The 18,406-nt window shown below is 49.7% G+C and overlaps 10 protein-coding genes across 10 annotated transcripts; 4 read left to right on the forward strand and 6 right to left on the reverse strand.

Moving 5' to 3' along the window:
* Positions 1–757: 757 nt before the first annotated feature.
* On the reverse strand, positions 758–1,704 carry Z518_10061 (uncharacterized protein; the record flags this gene model as incomplete). The annotated part of the gene is made up of 2 exons (XM_013412677.1): positions 758–1,567; positions 1,624–1,704. The coding sequence occupies 2 exons, from the start codon at positions 1,702–1,704 to the stop codon at positions 758–760; spliced, it is 891 nt and encodes a 296-aa protein (XP_013268131.1).
* A 1,125-nt stretch (positions 1,705–2,829) lies between these two features.
* On the forward strand, positions 2,830–5,636 carry Z518_10062 (uncharacterized protein; the record flags this gene model as incomplete). The annotated part of the gene is made up of 2 exons (XM_013412678.1): positions 2,830–3,714; positions 3,762–5,636. The coding sequence occupies 2 exons, from the start codon at positions 2,830–2,832 to the stop codon at positions 5,634–5,636; spliced, it is 2,760 nt and encodes a 919-aa protein (XP_013268132.1).
* Positions 5,637–6,724: 1,088 nt separating this feature from the next.
* Z518_10063 (uncharacterized protein) lies at positions 6,725–6,961 on the reverse strand (the record flags this gene model as incomplete). Its single annotated transcript, XM_013412679.1, has 1 exon — positions 6,725–6,961. One exon carries the CDS (start codon positions 6,959–6,961, stop codon positions 6,725–6,727), a length of 237 nt encoding a protein of 78 aa, XP_013268133.1.
* Positions 6,962–7,617: 656 nt separating this feature from the next.
* Z518_10064 (uncharacterized protein) lies at positions 7,618–8,000 on the reverse strand (the record flags this gene model as incomplete). Its single annotated transcript, XM_013412680.1, has 2 exons — positions 7,618–7,712; positions 7,766–8,000. 2 exons carry the CDS (start codon positions 7,998–8,000, stop codon positions 7,618–7,620), a joined length of 330 nt encoding a protein of 109 aa, XP_013268134.1.
* Positions 8,001–8,314: 314 nt separating this feature from the next.
* Positions 8,315–9,731, forward strand: Z518_10065 (uncharacterized protein; the record flags this gene model as incomplete). Its single annotated transcript, XM_013412681.1, has 2 exons — positions 8,315–8,608; positions 8,682–9,731. 2 exons carry the CDS (start codon positions 8,315–8,317, stop codon positions 9,729–9,731), a joined length of 1,344 nt encoding a protein of 447 aa, XP_013268135.1.
* A 2,043-nt stretch (positions 9,732–11,774) lies between these two features.
* Positions 11,775–12,281, reverse strand: Z518_10066 (uncharacterized protein; the record flags this gene model as incomplete). Its single annotated transcript, XM_013412682.1, has 1 exon — positions 11,775–12,281. One exon carries the CDS (start codon positions 12,279–12,281, stop codon positions 11,775–11,777), a length of 507 nt encoding a protein of 168 aa, XP_013268136.1.
* Positions 12,282–13,277: 996 nt separating this feature from the next.
* Z518_10067 (uncharacterized protein) lies at positions 13,278–14,585 on the reverse strand (the record flags this gene model as incomplete). The annotated part of the gene is made up of 1 exon (XM_013412683.1): positions 13,278–14,585. One exon carries the CDS (start codon positions 14,583–14,585, stop codon positions 13,278–13,280), a length of 1,308 nt encoding a protein of 435 aa, XP_013268137.1.
* Positions 14,586–15,037: 452 nt separating this feature from the next.
* On the forward strand, positions 15,038–16,426 carry Z518_10068 (uncharacterized protein; the record flags this gene model as incomplete). The annotated part of the gene is made up of 1 exon (XM_013412684.1): positions 15,038–16,426. The coding sequence occupies one exon, from the start codon at positions 15,038–15,040 to the stop codon at positions 16,424–16,426; it is 1,389 nt and encodes a 462-aa protein (XP_013268138.1).
* Positions 16,427–16,670: 244 nt separating this feature from the next.
* On the reverse strand, positions 16,671–17,240 carry Z518_10069 (acyl carrier protein; the record flags this gene model as incomplete). The annotated part of the gene is made up of 4 exons (XM_013412685.1): positions 16,671–16,717; positions 16,766–16,895; positions 16,948–16,965; positions 17,016–17,240. 4 exons carry the CDS (start codon positions 17,238–17,240, stop codon positions 16,671–16,673), a joined length of 420 nt encoding a protein of 139 aa, XP_013268139.1.
* A 364-nt stretch (positions 17,241–17,604) lies between these two features.
* Z518_10070 (NADH-ubiquinone oxidoreductase 23 kDa subunit, mitochondrial) lies at positions 17,605–18,362 on the forward strand (the record flags this gene model as incomplete). Its single annotated transcript, XM_013412686.1, has 2 exons — positions 17,605–17,894; positions 17,966–18,362. 2 exons carry the CDS (start codon positions 17,605–17,607, stop codon positions 18,360–18,362), a joined length of 687 nt encoding a protein of 228 aa, XP_013268140.1.
* Positions 18,363–18,406: the final 44 nt, after the last annotated feature.

Genomic DNA, 18,406 nt, shown 5'->3' on the forward strand with positions numbered 1-18,406 from the left:
AGGCGTACAACTCGGTGCTAGCCATGGTTAGTCGGGAGATTCTGAGTCTCAGACTTTGCATCTCGACAAGCACATCATCCATAACCAGCAACGCTTCTGCAAGTCATCCACGATCCCTCCGCGTTTCACTCTGCTACCAAAAGCTCTGTCTATTATAGAAGGCCGCTCCCACGACTCAACCTAGAATCTAGAAGTAAAACAAGTTCATAACGACCGAGCTTAGAGAGGCGATGGAGGCAGCAAAGCTAGAGCTCGAGGGTTCTCAAGCATGAGCCGTTCCTACCTGCACATGATCAATCTGACCGCAGCCGAGTCATTTCAATCGTGTCGCATGTTCATAATCTGCTATTTTGCGAGTGCACGTCCCGCCTTGGCATATGCAGTGCTCCTACCGCATTCATGCAAACCATCTTGCCTTTGCTAAGCCGATGGCCAGCCCCGGGCTTCTCAGCTTTTCTAGTTATCCTTTGCTTTGAAATATGTGTATGTCGGTCCTATTGTAGAATTCAGCATTCATTCCCTTGGTCGTAGAGCTGCTGATAGAGAGCGGGAAAACGAACCTTTTCACACGCTGACACGACAGTGTCAGATAATGTAAGTGATGATGCTTGATATCATACGATAGCTCAGATTGCGGATCAATTGATCAAACAACCATTAAGCCAATCGACCAACAAATTAACCTGCCGGCGAAGTTTAGAGTAGCGAGACATAGTGTGGCATACACCCAACTCATTTTTCCCTCTCTCCTACTCGCTTACTTCTCGAAATGACTTGCATATATCTCCGCCAAATTAAACCTCTTCAACACCTCAAACTCGCTTCCCACCACACTCATCCCAACCACATTCTTAAATACATCGACAAGAACCAATTTCTCGTACCTTTTCAGATCAACGCGGTGTTTGCCCCGGCCGAGGCTTGTGATTCGATCTGCGACCACGCGAATAATTTGATCTCGGTCAAGCTGGTTGTGGCTGCGGATTGTGGGGCGGATGGCAAATTTGTAGCTGAAGCCTTTAGGCTTAGACGATGCTTCTCCTTGCTGATCAGCAGATTCCGGTCCTGAGGTAGGTGCGCTAGAATTGGAGTCGGAGATGGTCGTGTCGGTCTCGGCGTCAACCAGAAAATGTGGAGGGAGGACTTTGTCACAGAGAACCTCAAGGCCGTTGCTTAATGTTTTTCGTATCAGGGATACGGGGGTAAGACGTTTGATGTATCGGCTTCGTGGGCCAGAAGAGTCCCTTTGTGAGGCAGAAAGACAGATGTTGCGGACGGTTTCGACTGGGTCGAGAGGAATGGTGGGGTTTGACGGGAATCGGACGAATGAGACACATGGAATGTCTAGTATTACTAAGGATAGTTTCTGTGAAAATGAGGATGAGGATGAGGTTGAGGCTCCGTTGGTGGTTGATGATTGGGGTCGTAAAGAGTCAAGTTCGGCGAGAATACCGGCTTCAATATCGATGTCAGCATCAAGATCTTTGTCCTTGCCTTCTCTGCTTGTCCCGTTGGTCTGGTTTTCTGTTTCTTTCGCCTCCACAGACTGAGAGCCTCGTTCGATGTACTGTCAACGAATCAGGCGGCTATAGGTGAAGGGTAGATTCGTCACCAGGGATGTACGAACCTCGCTGAGGAGATCAGAGAGCTCTTGTAGACACTTCTTCTCTTGACCTTTGTCGCTCGTGACGAAGATCCCGACATCGTCGTTGTGAATGCCTGATGCACTGATGGTTGCTGCAGGACGATTGTTGGAGTTCCTTTTCCCTTGAGTCTGATGCGTTCCAAGTTGATCTTTATTCTTCCTCCTGCTTTTGTTTGCTCTATGGCTTTTTGGTTCACTGTTCTGGAAGGACTCGAGTTAGATGGGATCAAATTGGGGCGAGTCTCAGTGCAACGTTGAGAAAAGCTGGGGCCGGGGGCCCGAGGTTCCTCAAGTCAAAGGCTGGCGTGGTCTCTTGCTTGCCTCATGCTTTTCGTGGCTCATTTTAGCTCGTTTGGAGAACCTCTCTGAAGACTCCATGTGGCTCACAGAGAGGCTTGGAAAGATCCTTTGAGGTAGGGATACGGAGACTGATGCTTTGTCCAAACAGGGTAACGAAGAAGAGTCAGAACTAGGCCGCTGACATTCCCTGAGTAGGCACCGGCGGTACAATGCAGTGATTTAGCCAAAATCTCGACCTCAAATCTTTGTTGGGATCGGACTAGGAGAGAGGAAATAGGTGGAATATCAAAAAAGATTTATTCGAGATAGGACTAGTACTTATCAGGTAGTAATCCCATTTTCCCCAAATCACTCTATAGATCGCTGCCTCTGGCTTTCTTGTTCCTCGTTCTTCTCCTCTTCTCTTTCTTCCGCCTGCAAAAGTCCTCTGACCCAACATCAACCCCAATTCCCATGCCTTCGGCCTGAGGCACTAGCCAATGGTCATTTCACAATGAGACTTTCACTCGATGTCAAGAAACGACGAGGCGTCTTGTGGCGGCCTGGTGATGACCTGGCTAAGCGCTCGGATGTGCATGGAAGGACCATCCCCAGGTTGACAACAGATCGAAACTATCCCGTCTTCGACTTTCTTTCCTTCTAGACAGAATGTTCATTGGCTTGTACTACTGACCGATCCGGCTTTGGTCGTGCTCATTGAGGCCCGCTTATGCGACTTGTTTTGCTTCAACCCCCTGTAGCTGCAAGTTCGCCGATGGCTGATACAAAGGCGATGATGGTTATATCGTGGTTGTAAGCATGTAGTCAAGGTCAGGTTGAGTGCTCCTCCCCTTTCCTCGTTCGTGGCGTCGTTCTTGCCTGTCCGATCATTTTGAACCGTGAACATGGCTTCGTTCTTTATTTCGAAGCAACAGCTCAATAAGACAAAAGCGGTCCCTCATGGCGGACTTGGTGGACTGGTTTCTCCGGGAGGAGGTGATACTGGTGGCAACGATGCCGATGCGGCATGTGAGTCCCGGTGGACAAAATCCAAGCGACGACGACCTCCGCCAATTCAAATCGCAAGTGGCCTTGAACTCTCACCGATATCGCCCGCCCAAATTTCCGCAGCATCGAGCCTTGGATTTGGTGGTCTGTGGACGCCAAAGACACCTACGGACCGAAATCGTTCACGTTCGCTGATAGGAGGTGACGCGAACGAAAAGGTTTCCCCGTTGATATCACGCTATGATTCTGCCGCGCCTTGCCAACCTCATTGCTCACCTCCACAAACACCCATGAGTCCAAGGGTCTCACAAACTTCACTACCAGCTGAACTTCCTGGATCCCTCCTCCTACCGAGCCAAGGCTTCCCGCAAACGAACCCGATATCACCCCCTCCTTCAATTCGTGTCCTCCGCAGGGACACCGGAGACTCGTCCTTAAGTTCGGCTCGAACGCTGTCAACATCTGCTTCCACTGATGAAGAGAACATGGAGACACTTCGACACCTCACCACACCATTAAGAAAGAACGACAGATTTGGAACCCTCTCAATAACCCCAGCCACTACCGGAGACCGGCCCATCGAGGCTTCGCGGATAACTAGGCCCTTTTCTGCTATGGGAATGGAAGAGCTACTGGCCCGCCTGCCTGAATTAAATCCTTCGACGATATCCCAGCTGTGGCTTCCCGCATTCCGCATTCAATTCCAGAAAATGACCGCTGTGCTTCAGGACGCCACGGAAGTGGAACTTGATTCAAGCCTCGACCGGATAGCTCTCCAGAAGGTAAAAACATCGTGTCAAAGCCCTCGACACCCACTAAGATATCACAGGACCTGCAATCGTTTTCTGACGGACTCCGCGTCATTACAGCATCTTACCACAAAGTCGTAGAGTCCGCCGAATCAGTAGCCGAGCGAGACACCAAAAATCGTCAGGAGCGTCTCAAAGAACTAGAGGTACAAGTGGAAGAGGCCCTGGAAAGCATCGGAGCAAAAGACAAGGAGATTGCACATCAAGAGAGAAAGAATACCGAACTCAAGCATACTATCCACGAGGTCGTCCGCGTTCTGGGTGCATTCATCCACGACCATGTTCCCGATCGGTGGGATAGCATCAACGAATCGAGAACCCAAGAAGTTCTTCAGATTATTTCCGATTACGCACGTCACGCGGACAACAAATCCGTTCGATACCTCCGTGTCCCTGAAGCCACGGTTGCCCAATACGTACGAGACCTCCAAGAGCTACAAAACCTGATTGACTATTATCGAAAGGTCTCACACAGTCAGGCTAAAATGATCAATCAACAGTCAGAAAGTCTCGACGCATATGTGGACAAATACGAGACCGCGGTCAATCTGGTGAAAGAACGCGAGCATGAAATCCTGCTTCTCACGCAGCACAATAAAGACCTGGCCAAACAAGTGGAGCGATACGAAGAGGAGTTGATCCAGACCCGAGAGGCCCATACCGAAGCAGAGCTCATGGTCCGACAATATGAAGAACTTCGTGGCAGCATGGAAAGTTTGAAGATGGCACATGCATTGGAACTCGATCAACGCGATGCAGAGAACGCCAACCTTCGTCAGAAGTTAGGAAGTGCTCGTGAAGAAGTCTTTGCTCGCCGAGAGGATGTGAAAAATATCCTGACTCAAGCACGGAATATGCTTCAGTCTACCGATACGTCGACGGCTAAGAGCAGGAACGCCTCCAAAGCATTAAGATTTCTAGGGATGGAGCAAGACAAGAAAAAGATCAAGAAACCCGGCCTTCCCTCAAGTCAGAGCATGATGGGACTTTCGAAACCCGCTTTCGATTCTCCTACTTGGTCATCCGATTCGAGATACTCTTCCAAAGAAGTAACGACTGATGAACCTACCCTTCTACGAAATCGGTCTCTTCAGAACCGATTTCGAAGTCAAACCAATCCCAATGCTCCCGTTGACGGTTCTACCGGATCTACCGACTGCACCCTCCCATTATCGGTTGTTCGACCAAGATCCGATACACTTGGGGCAACTCAACGTCACGATGAACTTGGCTCTCCCATAAACACCGACAAGGATTTACCCAAGCCACCCACTCAATTATTCCCATCATTTCTATCAGCAGCTCGACTTGCAGAAATCACACAATCCATCGACAGTCCAACAGAAGCTCAGATTGCATCAGACTACTTCAAACACGGTATTATTGGACAGACGTCTACTCGTCGCGTGCTGAGCAATATCCCAGAGGTCCCCGTCTACAACGCATCTGAAGCAGATATTCAACAGGACAAGAATTTCGAGACCATGAACGAGAAAGATTCGGATAGTGTCGATAGTAGCGACCGGGAAGTCTATCGCAAGAGTATCTGCGCATTGGACATGCTAAACAGCTCAACTCTGCTTGACAACGAGACGGCGACAAGTCTCGAGAGAATTTTACGTGGTCGCACGAGAAGTGAACCGAGCAACTCCCACATACCGACCCCTAGCGATCAATCGCAAGAACCCCGGACAGGAGTGGCCCGCGTGCTTCAACTCCGACCTGGCAATGGAGACCTACGAGACGCGACGAGAGAACGAGATCGAGATTTTGACCGCGAAGAAAGAGTCAGACAGAGCCTCATGTCAGATAGTTCCGGGTATCGGACCGAAGACTCGGAGCCGCAGACTGTTACACAAATGTATCATCAAGGACGACGACACATCCGTGGCTGAGAATATTGAATCGAGCTTTAAAAGCGTTGCCTGATGAAGAGAGCTGTCTTCTTAGCTTGGGGCTGGACCAGGAGATAATTGTACGAGTGCTGGATTCATTCTCAGTCATCATCGACAGCATTGTCATGTGTTTTGGAAAGGGAAATCAGTCGAGAGAAGATGCGAGGTGCGGGAACACGGGACCGTATGTGTGTGGAGTGATTTAGCTGACATTCTTCCGGACGGTGCAGTGCTCCAGAACTGACTCAAGCCAAAGAACAGCAGAACAGCAATAACCCAACAGGATGAACGCGATGAAATGCTTGACACTTTATGTACGAGTTACGGTCCTGTTAGAATCTATCTATGATCCTCTGTTGACCCCAAGTTCTAGCTCTCTATATCTACCCTGATACGGCATGTGCACCGCGACTACCTCTACCTCGATGATTTTGGTTTGGATCCCATTTAAGAGCCCTATGCCTTGCCGTTGAATCGTGAAGATATCTCCAGTTGAAGACCAATTCCTCTCGCCCCGGGATTTGAGGTTCTGCTTAAGCACTAGTACTAACTTTGTGAATCGGCAGGGTCACATATTACTGTCCAATCACGACAAGCCCAGACTACTTCGTAGGTAGATGAGGCAGATGGATGATGGACACGCCTCGAGTGATGGCACCACTTTGATGGCCGGTTGGATCGTGTCTCCTTTGATTTATTGTTTTTAGGTCGAGTTCATCTTGAGTCGTGAAGGCGTCCAGTCCATCGGCTACTCTTTGTATTGTATCCCATTTCTACAGCCCCTCCGATGTATATCTGGGTACTGGAGACAGAGTATAACCCATAGGCTGGAAGGCGTCTCTTGTGCCTCTGTATGATACGCTCGTAGGCTTGATAAATGTCTTGGAAAAGATGTCGGTAGATATCGTGGTCAAAGGTCATTCAACAGGGATAGCACCTAGCTCTCGCACAGGCGGTCGCTATCGGTATGTATAGTGGCATCACCCACATATGCTCCCCTCTGGCTCGTTTGGTCTCGGCTCTTTCATCTTATCGTCCGCACAGCCTGATCGAAACACACCAGCCCCGGATGTAGGCGAACGATCCTATCACGCTTGCAGTGGTGCTCTTCTAGACTCCTGCTTCACACTGGCAGTGCTCGACTTGGGCTTGATCGGCTGCAACTCCATATCCTTGTTGGCGACTCGACTTGAACTCGCGATGAAACCCTCGGATATGCTTCGGATCTGGGGCTGGATGACGCGCGAGATGTTGTGGTAGCCGTGCTGGGGAACTTGGATGAGGAGCGTGTGCAGGTATGCGAAGAAAGCGGCGATGCGAGCCATGATGTCGTATTGCTTTCTGACAATCACGTGTAGTTTGAAGGATGCAGATTGCTGAACAAGAGTTGCGGATCAAATGTATGCTTTTTGCAACAAAGTGTTAGGAGAGCACAGAGACGGAGACAGGTCACGGAGAAGAGAGCCGAGTGAACCCGGGATAAGAGACTGAGAGCTTGTAGTTGGAAAAAGATGTTTCGGTTGGCAGTCGTATCGAGTAGCCGCCGAGAAAGGTGATGGAGGTGATGGGCTGGAGGCGACCGGCTTTTGTGGGGTGGATGAGTAACAGAGATAACGGGCAGCAGGATAGGCTGCTGCCAGTGGCGGGCGGAAATTTTTAAGCTGGCAGATAGAGGGGTAGTGCCGCGCGTCGGCCTACGGGGAACCATGGATGCTGGGGAAGATTCCACTGCCAAATGTATGGAGGGATGCCGCACTGAGGACCATGGCGTTTGCCAGGTCGTCCTCGGCAAGAGTCCATGTTTCCGGTTCATCTCTTCTGATTTCGCTGACTTTGCCCATTCTTATTGATACAGTATTCCATTGTCAGAACTGTAGCAATGGTATGACAACCATATGAAAGCATCTCGCTGGTGTGAAGTGACCTGAAGCGCCAACCACTGGGTATCAAAATGTATTTGGAGCCGGTTCATACACCCGGTTCATACGCCTCCAACCTTTAGCTTTCCTCCTTTGGCCGCCGGATTCTTGATCGTGTCATTGTCACCTCGTTCCGTGTCTTTATGTATGTTCAGTCCTGTGCATCACTCCGTCAGACTCTCACTCAAACTGGTCAAATGATGTTCATACGTAGCACATCTGATCCCTCTACCTGCTTCCCTTGTACAATGTTGTGTCGCAGGATTGATGCCACACCCTCGGCATGTTCTATTCCCTTTAGTGCCTCGTCCGATGATGGATCCAGCGAGCTCATGTTGTCAAATCCCGTTCGTGCTTGGACTCGAGCAGCATGTAGGAGGTGGTAGTCGCCTTGGAAAGCAATACGGGTAGCCCTCAGTAGATGTCTGTAGGCCGACAACGCCATGGTGCGTAGCGAAAGGAGAGGCGGTCGCCGAGAGAGTACGGGAGAGGACGAGGAAAGACGAGAGACCAGTGTGAACAGAACGGAATTCACGCCGAGATCCTTCTCACTTGATTTGGACGTTCGTCGCATGTAGCCTTTTCATCTAATAGAGCAATGAACATTCTCTCTGTCTAGAAGGTTAAGCGAGAAGCTGACAGCCAATAAACGTATCAACAGGCAATACGGAGTGTAAATTTTTCCGATCTCCGACCAAAAATTATTACATCCTCCTCACTATCGTCGAGGTGCAAGAAGTTGTTCTCGGTAAGGTTGTTATGGCTGAGCCGGAAGTTATTCCCCCTCCGTCCGCGGACTGGAAGGGTGAAAATGATGCAAATCCCAATTTCAGAGCCCTTGGAAAGCTCTCTCCTCCTGTCATGCGCAAAATCGAACCATTCGGAGCCCAATTCCTTGCCTACGCTCGTCGCAAGCGCCATGGCCGCACATTTTCTGAAGATGACCGTATACAGGCTCTCTCCCGAGTTAAGAAGTCGGAAGACGATGACGATGGCGAAATCAGCGAACCTGAGGATCCTTTGATGCTTGCTCGCGATGCTAAAGACTGGAAGGTGGGGGTCGATCTAAGGCCTATGTTTCAACATTTTGCTAATTTCTTTTCTTTTTCTTCTTTCTTTTTAACAGGGACAAGATCACTACGCCGTTCTCGGTCTTTCCAAATACCGCTACAAAGCTACTGATGAGCAGATCAAAAAGGCGCATCGCAAGAAGGTTCTCAAACACCACCCAGACAAGAAAGCCGCAGCTGGACAAGATGACGAGAATGACTCCTTTTTCAAATGCATTCAACGTGCATATGAAATTCTTACCGACCCTGTCAAGCGCCGTCAATTCGATTCCGTCGACGAAGCCGCAGACGTTCCCCCTCCAACCAAGAAGGATATGCAGAAGCCTGGTGCTTTCTACAAGAAATGGAATGCTGTCTTCCAGAGTGAGGCTCGTTTCAGCAAGAAACATCCAGTGCCTTTGCTGGGCGACGAGAACAGCACAAGAGAAGAGGTGGAAGAGTTCTACGACTTCTGGTACAACTTTGACTCCTGGCGCACGTTCGAATACCTCGATGAAGATGTTCCCGACGACAATGAAGGACGAGATCACAAGCGTCACATTGAGAAGAAGAATGCCAATGCTCGTCGCAAGCGCAAGACCGAAGATACAGCACGACTCCGCAAATTGGTCGATGATTGCTTGAGCTACGACGAACGCATCAAGAAATTTCGCAAAGCTGCTAATGCCGATAAGAACAAGCGCCGCCTTGAAAAGGAAGCGGCCGCAAAACGCGAGGCTGAAGAAAAGGCCAGGGCCAAGGAGGAAGAAGAACGCAAGAAGAAAGAGGAAGAAGAGCGTTTGAAGGCAGAGAAAGAGCAAGGCAAGAAGGCCAAGGAAGCTGCAAAGAATGCCGCCAAGAAGAACAAGCGTGTTGTCAAGGGCAGTGTCAAAGATGTCAACTACTTCGTGGATGGTGAAGCACCACCCAAGCAGATCGACGATGTTCTTGATGATGTTGACAAAGTCTTGACCAACATCGACGCGGATGAACTGGCAGATTTGGTTTCCAAACTCAATGTCGCAGGCAAAGATGGTAGAAAGGTCAAAGAAGTTTTCAGCGAGTCTCTTGGTGGATTGGTGTCTGCTGGTAAGGTGAAGGAGAGCGACATCAAGGTTTTCAAGTGAGGAGGTACTTGCCTTTTTCATTGCATCGTCGCCTTCTCCAGCCCTTAATCTGGATAGATCATGATTCGACGAGGAGCTCGTCGTCGGCAATTCAGTTGCAATTCAAAGAGATTATGAAGTAGCCCTGGTCATTGTAAGTAAACAAGCCTATTTCACGAATTAGCAATTTCTCTGACCATTTCACTATATTGGATGTCTGATGGTTCGATCAGTGGCTGACATCAACCCTGCGTACGCCGGGGAGAGCGTACCTTCACCCTCAACCTTTGTCCCTTGCTAATCTCGCGTGATGGCGGGTTGATGACTTATGTCATCTTGAATGGCTTCACTACCATCGTAAAATTTGACCAGGGGACCGCGTCATGCCAGCCGATTATGACTCTCGGGAATTTTGGAGTTGCGAGTTGAACATGCATCCTCTCTTGCTTGTTACTTGAGGAATAGATATCCTACGCGTTAAGAATGTCCCGTGGTATCTGCGAGCCGGAAAATGGAGCTACTACAATTTCTGGGACCAGCAGACTGCTTGATTTGTTGATGATAGAAGTGACTCTGCCAACGAAGACGAAAATGACCCAGTTCGCGCTGTTGAGGTCTGAAACAGCCTACATCATCACAGTATGATGTTGAAGCTGTGAGTGGAAATCTGTTGTCTCACATTGATTGTATTTCAAAACTCTCTGCTACCCGGGAACTACCAGCCATGTACATCGCTAGGGACCTGTAATTTCTCGAGAAGCAGATGTCAAACTTTGCGTGCAACTTGAGATGAAGGAGCGCCCTGTTCTCTATCTACTTGTCGAGGTCGTGAGACTCCTTTTATAGACACACGAATGCTACATCGTTGCACAGAGCAACCGTCTGTAACGTCGTCGCCTATGGAAACCTCTCATCTCTATCCAACAGCAGATATGGATGCATAGTTGCGTGGGTAGAGAAGGGATCTGTTCTGGAGCTACTCAAAAAGTTTATGGCTGCCTTGCCCCGTATTCTGCAAGCTAGCTACATGCCTGACTGATGCCAGTGCCCGGTGGAACTTATGATGGTGCCATCTTGTGAGTGTGTTGTGTTTGACCACGATCTCCAATTTCTGTCATGTTATTTCGAAACCCCTTGCCAAGCTCAGCCTTGTCACTAGCGAGCTTTTTCTCCCGCCCATGGTTCCTCATCTGTAACAAAAATTCCCCATTTCAGCCTCCTTGTCCTGGAGAAAGCCTGGATTCGTTCTGACCACGGCCATGGAGTCCTCGACTGTGCTGTGAAAAGTTATGGTGTTGGCCGGGTCATTGAGATTGTATTGGTGGGCGCCATGATGTTTAAGGAAAATCTGATGACGATCAATGACCTACGATACATGAACAACTGGGCTAGCGTCGTAGTGCAATGGAACACAAAAACTGAGAACCTAAGAGTTTCCACAACCAAGGAAGCGTGCCATGGAAGATGTTATTCAAGATAGTTTCGTTTCACTCTATAATATCGTAAGCCTCTGGTGCATGATATTCGAAGTCCCCATGTATTCTTGGGTCGTTTCATGTCCAAACCAACGGACACATCCATTGTCCATTCCATGAACGCCGATGCCAGATAGATACAGACCCAGTTCAGGTACAGTTCCCAAATCAGAAATCCAACGCCATGTCATGATCAATAGACAACCGAGGTCGTGATAAGCGCGACGAATGTACCAAACCAAAATCTTCCCTTGTGATCTTTACCTCGAAGACTGAGAAAGCAAAGCAAACAGACAAGCCATTCATAATTGCACAAGGCATCTCAGCACTCAGCACCCAGCACTCTCAACATGGCGTTTCCGATTTCGTGCTCGCTTCTTTCAACATGGCCCTTGATCCCATCTTGAATCAGTCACGACGAAGATCTTGGGGAAATAAAAAAGGGGGAAGAGTGTTTCCGTTTTGGTTTTCCATCGCCTCGTATCCCAACGCCTGCTCCGAAAATAAAGAAAGGTTGACCGTTGGACTCAGCCCGGCCCGACCAGCACGGGTCTACTTGGCCTTACAAAGGCACGTAGACTAGAGCTGTTTATTTCTTGTGGTTGAAGAAACTGCTGGCTACCGGGCCGAAACTGCTCATCGCCGAGTTGGCGCTATTCGCTGTGCTGTTTGGATATCCAGTTTTATTGTGCTTGTTATGCTTGTTGTGCTTCTTGCCTTTCTTCGCGTAGTCTTCAGTCAAGGAACCTAGGATTGCACCACCTAAGGTTCCCAGTACGCCATGGCCAACTTTGTGGCCGCCCCAGGCTCCCGCGGCGCCGCCCGCCACGGCGCCTAACAGGCCGCGATCGGATTCTTGGCCCGGTGCAGGGGTATTATAGTATCCTGCGTTGGCGCCGGGGGCGGATTGTTGTTGGTATTGATATTGGTCCTGGCCATAGCTGCGGGTGTCGTTGCCGTAGTAGCTTTGTTGGGGGTAAGAGTTGGAGAAGCCTTCCGATGGATAGGCGCTGGATTGTTGGGAGTATGGGTAACTTGGGTATTGATTATTATAGCCTTGGGAGAAGGCGAGGTGTTGGTCGTAAGGGCCAGACATGTTTGATGTAGTGTGGATGTAGTGTGTATGAGTAGTGGTAAATTGGTCCTTGATGATGAGAGAAAATATCTTCTGAGGTGCAGGGGAGGTGATTCTTATATACTTATTGGCCTTCCATGTAAAATGGGCCCCCCAAATCAGATCTCAATGATGTGTTCGGTTCGTGGTACCTAACCGCGTGGGCCAGAGAGGCGTTGTCCTAGTCGTCTATCCAGCCACTCACGCTGACGCATCGTAGTTTGAGGAGCATACGGGCAAGATGGCAGCTGAAAGATCTTCTGGAAAACTTCCGAATTGCCACAAGCGAGCCAATTCTCCAGATAAATGATGCGGGATGATTGGATTGATGTAGAGAAGAGGGGGAAACGGGCGAGGATTTGGGCAGGACTTCTGCACGCTGATTGGCTGAGCGGTTGTGGCACAGCGAGGCGCAGTCTGCAAGGCTGTGTAAATTTCCACGCGGTCGCCGTAATTCCATCTCCATCCATCCCTAATCACCGTCATTTGGCCTCGAGACTTGATTTCGTCTCTGCCTAGAATCGGATCAACGGCCTCCGCATGAGAGATGGTCCACTTTCACATGCCCAGGTGTCAACATTCGCATCCCTGCTACTGTCTGCCTGATCTTCCAGATCTACCACCAATCTCCTTGATTTTGAGATATCTGGTTGCTTTTGGTATCTAATCTTTCACACAGGGAACATATTTCTAGATGTCTCTGCTTGTGCCTTGGTCGCTTCTATCAAGGGGTTTCAGATTGCAACTTCTAATTCAAACAGCTAACGTAAGACAGTGCAGAACTCCAGGCAACCTTCGAGTTTCTGTGGTCCTTCGATGACTTCCTCTTGGCGAACCTTTGCACAATGTTGACAATAACTCACTGGCCGGGCTAGAGAGAATTCTGAGCTGAGGGTCAAATTCGACAACCACCCGAACATTTCTAAGGCACGACGGTTGAGCACCACTTCAACCGGCAAGATCCCCCAAAGCGCCCCCTCAATACGACCTGGGTAGTCCAAGAACTCTTTCCCCAATATAATTCCGAATCATTTCCCGACTGACAGGTGCAATCCTGGGAATCATGACCTCACGCAGGTACCTTTCAACATGATATTCCTTCGCATATCCCATCCCACCATGCGTCATGACAGCTCTTTCGCATGCTCGAAAAGCAGCCTCCGCGGCCAAGTATTTGGCTGCATTGGCATACTCACCTGTCTCATATCCAGCATCATACATTCTCGCGGCTTGATAGATCACGAGTCTGGCAGCTTCCAGTTGCATCCAACTGTCAGCCAAAGGATGCTGGATGGCCTGATTCTGACCAATTGGCCGCCCAAACACTTTCCTTTCTCCTGCATACAGTGCTGCACGCCTCAAAGCTGCAAATCCGGTCCCAAGTGCTTCGGCGGCAATCAATATTCTCTCGGCGTTCATGCCATGCATGATCATCTTGAACCCGTTGTCCTCTTCCCCGATTAGATCTTCTTTCGGCACTCTCCATCCATCGAAGAACAATGTATTCGAATCAACCGCCGCTCGCCCCATCTTTGGAATCTCTGTGATCTCGACCTGCTTGCGATCTAAATCGGTATAGAATAAGCTCAGCCCTTGACTAGGTTTCTTAACCTCTTCCAACGGTGTCGTGCGCACGAGAATAAGGACCTTCTCCGCAACCTGAGCCGTTGAAATCCAAATCTTCTGGCCACTCAGAATATAATGGTCACCGTCCCTGACGGCTTTGGATTGTAATCTCAAAGTATCCAACCCTGTATTTGGTTCGGTGACACCAAAGCAAGCCCTCTCCCTCCCTGCAATCAATGGCACCAACATCCTGTCTTTCTGCTGTCGAGTCCCAAATTTCCTCACTGGCTCTAATCCAAAGATGTTCATGTGCACGGCACTCGCGCCAGCGTAGGCAGCTCCGCTCTCGGCGATCGTTTGCACCATAATTGCTGCTTCGGCAATTCCAAGCTCACTGCCCCCATATGCTGCCGGCATACATATCCCCAGCCAACCATCTTTGGCCACGGCCTGGTGGAACTCCACTGGGAAACGGTGTTCTTTTTCCACGTTGAGCCAGTATGCATCGTCGAATTTCGAGCAGACTTTGCTAATTGCTTCCCGGACACTACGTTGTGAGTCTGTCAAGTCTGGGTCGTGTAGTTGGAGGTATTCTGTGCCGCGAGCTTGAGGTGCTCGTGTCGTCGAAAAGGATAACGACGGAGAGGAGGGAATGGGTCTTGTCCTTGTGCGTCTTGATAACTGGTAGATGATATTCCTCCCTAGCTTTTGAGAAGCCATGTTCACAGTTCCACTCTGGAATTTGTCGGCCCTATGATGTGACACCTACGAGAAGAATATCGTCGAACGAATGTGAATTGGTGCTTAGAGAAACTCCTGCTGTAGACCTTTACATTTTTATAGTGAGCCACGACTATGACATTTCCGAGAATAGGCTTTCTTGACGAGGTAGGGCGGGCGGGTTCGGCCATCGTCCGGGAGACGTAGTGTGTATCTCCGCACTCAGCCTCGTCGGCCTCTCGGCTCCGAGACCGTGATGTCTACCCTGGCCCGAATCTGGTAATTCGGAAGTATAAGATAGGACAAAGCAAAAAAGCACCATTCGTCGTGATTGAATGAATTCAAGGTACTTCGAGCCAGATATCTCAGTGACCGTAGAAAATTATTTCATCTCTAGCTAGATAGTATCGGCGGAACGCGGCATCTGACTGACCTATGTCTCCACAAAGAGAATGACGAGACTCTATAAGAACATCAGGCGGACCATCGGGGTCGACAAATTTCACATCACCAATCCATTATCAAATTCGGTTATTCACATACGAAACTACCGATCAAGCACAGTCCAGAGAAGCAAAAACGAAACAAGCTCCAAGCATCTCCCTCTTCACGGCCTCAAAGTGCTCGACCTCTCCCGCGTCCTAGCAGGACCATTCTGCACACAAATCCTCGCCGACTACGGCGCGCAAGTGATCAAGATCGAGCAGCCACTCGTCGGCGATGAGACACGCCAATGGCGCACGCACAACGAGGCGCAAAAGTGGCGGCCCGACCATAAGCTGATGTCTCTTTACTTCGCGGCGGTGAACCGCAACAAGCGGAGTGTGACAGTGAACTTGAAGAGCGGGCGCGGTGTGGAAATTGTCCACAAACTCGCCAGCCAAAGTGATGTTCTGGTGAATAATTTCTTGCCGGGAAAGATGGAAAGCTTGGGTCTGGGGTACGATGAGTTGAAGAAAGGGAATGAAAAGTTGATCTATGCGAGTATTAGCGGGTATGGAGCGAGTGGGCCGAGTCGGGACCGGGCAGGTTACGATGCCATTGCGCTGGCGGAGGCAGGGCTACTGCATATCACCGGCGAGGAGAACGGAGGGCCGACGAAGCCAGGCGTCGCAATTGCGGACCTCTGTACGGGTCTATATACGCATGGGGCGATTCTAGCGGCGCTGCATCAGAGAGACAGGACCGGGTTGGGGTGCAAGATTGAAGGCAGCCTGTTTGAGAGCAGTTTAAGCCTGCTGATTAATGTCGGTCTAGCGAGTTTGAATCTCGATCTGAATAAAGGACCCGGGGCGAGGAGAAGGGGCAAAAGGCTCGGGCTCGGGCACCCGAATTTGGTGCCATATGGAGGGTTTGAGACGAAAGATAAGAAGATGGTGTTTGTGGCGGCGAACAATAATAGACAATGGAAAGGGTTTTGTGAACGAATGGAGATCGAGGGATTGGCCAACGACGGACGATTCAGCACGAATGATGGGCGAGTGGAGAATAGAGAGGAGATCAATTCCATTTTGCAACGCCGGTTTCGCGAAAAGACCAAAGATGAGTGGATGGCGGTGTTTGAAGGGAGTGGTCTGCCGTATGGTGCGATCAGTGACGTCGTTGAGGCGTTGGAGCATCCACAAGCTGAGGCGAGGGATATGGTGATGGAGGTGGAAGACTTCGAAGCGGCGAGAGATGGGATGTTGAAATTGATAGGACCGGCGACGAAATTTGAGGGAACCGCAATGGACGTGAGGATTAAACCACCGTTGTTGGGCGAGCATACCGATGAGGTCCTTGGGAGTCTGGGATACGAACCTGCTGAGGTGACGGAATTGAGAAAGTCGGGAGTCATCTAAGCCAATAACTGACTTGATGATAGAGAGTCAAATACATCGAAATAAAAATAGGAGAAACTTTGATAAAGCGTTCAGCTGCGGGAGTATGAGAAGAAAAAGACGAGGAAGATTTGCAGAATGTTTTGATGAAAGGCCATCGTGGAGATCCGGTAGATCTAATATTCTGTGATAGTACAATTGCATATCCATTTTCGGTGGTGAGGAAAATGTACAACGCCTGGTCTTGTCTTGGAGAGATGATCCATTAGTGCGCATCGGGTTGGGCGCAGATGTATGTAACTGCTTGGTCGACTTCATTTTGTCAGAAACCGCCTCGAAACGACTTTCGACTTTGCTTACCGCTGTGGATAGCATCCGCCTCCTTGTCTGGGATTTCAATGCTGAATTCTTCCTCAATCGCCATCACAACCTCCACAGTGTCCAAGCTGTCCAATCCGAGGTCATTTTGGAAGTGTGATGTGCCACTGATCTGAACGTCCTCATGAGACAATTTTCGAACACCTTAAGGCAGGATAGATTACCTTTGATGCATCTGTGACCTGTATCGTCGTTAGAAAATGGCACGACGGAAGATTGCTTCAGTACGCACCTTGTCAAAGTTCTTCAACAAATCCATTATCCGGCCTTGGACCTCCTCTTTCGAAAGGCCGGCAGGTGCTGAATAGCATCTTATGCTAGGGATAACAAAGGATGGAGCGACTCGAGATGATTGCAATAGGGAGGAAGCGATTTGAGATCGGAAGGCAGGCAATTGTCGGGGAACCTGGGTCCTTGTAGCGGCATACAGTGCTCTCACGGCACCTGCGCGGAGCATCTCGACGACCAGAGGAGAATAGTAGAGAGGCAGTCAGGCGAAGAGGAAGACGTGATGTGGATGGAGAGGCTGGATTTCTGATGTCAAGCTTCGTTGGACCAAAAGTCGAAATGGGCGTTCAAAAGTCAAAAAGCCGCAGCTCTACTCCAGGGAATTCTGAGCTACTAGCGAAGGTCACGTGGCCAGTTTGTACTCGTAGAACTTGCTTGAGGGGGCTCTCAGCTTCGACTCGACCAATCAAATGACCGCTATATCCAGTCAGTCATAGGCACCGACGGGCATCTTGGACGTCTCCAATCCTCCCTCTTGCTTCCTCCTGCACTCGCCACGTATCGACAACCACAGTCTGCGGCGAACACAGACGATGGCGTCGTCGCTTCGTCCAGCATCGCGACTGGTCGTGAGACCTTCAACAACTTCTGCCGTTCTCCGACAAACAGAACGATCACCCTTTATCCGCGCCGCAGCTCAATTTCACACATCAAGTCCTCGAAATGCCTTACCATCAGGACCTCCTCCACAAGGCTATCGATTGCCACGACCCAAACGATTCGATGAAGGCGAAGGAGTGATGGATAAAGCGAGTAACTATTTTCTTCTCACCGAAATGTTTCGCGGCATGTACGTCGTGCTAGAACAATTCTTCAGACCACCGTATGTCTTAACTAAACATGGCCCTTCAAGTCCAGCCTTGGGTTCGGTTCAAGCTGACAATCACGATACAGCTACACGATCTATTATCCTTTCGAGAAAGGCCCTATTTCCCCTCGATTCAGAGGCGAGCACGCATTAAGGAGATACCCCTCGGGTGAAGAGAGATGTATCGCTTGCAAGCTTTGCGAAGCTATCTGCCCAGCTCTAGCCATCACAATCGAGGCTGAAGAACGAGAAGATGGATCGAGAAGAACCACTCGTTATGATATTGACATGACCAAATGCATCTACTGTGGCCTCTGCCAGGAGAGTTGTCCTGTTGACGCCATTGTGGAAACCCCCAACGCGGAATACGCAACAGAATTCCGAGAGGAGCTCCTGTACAACAAAGAGAAATTGCTTTCCAATGGTGATAAGTGGGAGCCAGAATTAGCCGCGGTGGCAAGAGCAGATGCCCCATACAGATAAAATAGTCGAGCAGAAGCGTCTGTGCACTCGTTCAAGTCTGTACA

Source organism: Rhinocladiella mackenziei (assembly GCF_000835555.1).
Source record: "Rhinocladiella mackenziei CBS 650.93 unplaced genomic scaffold supercont1.8, whole genome shotgun sequence".
NCBI classification, from domain to species: Eukaryota; Fungi; Ascomycota; class Eurotiomycetes; order Chaetothyriales; family Herpotrichiellaceae; genus Rhinocladiella; species Rhinocladiella mackenziei.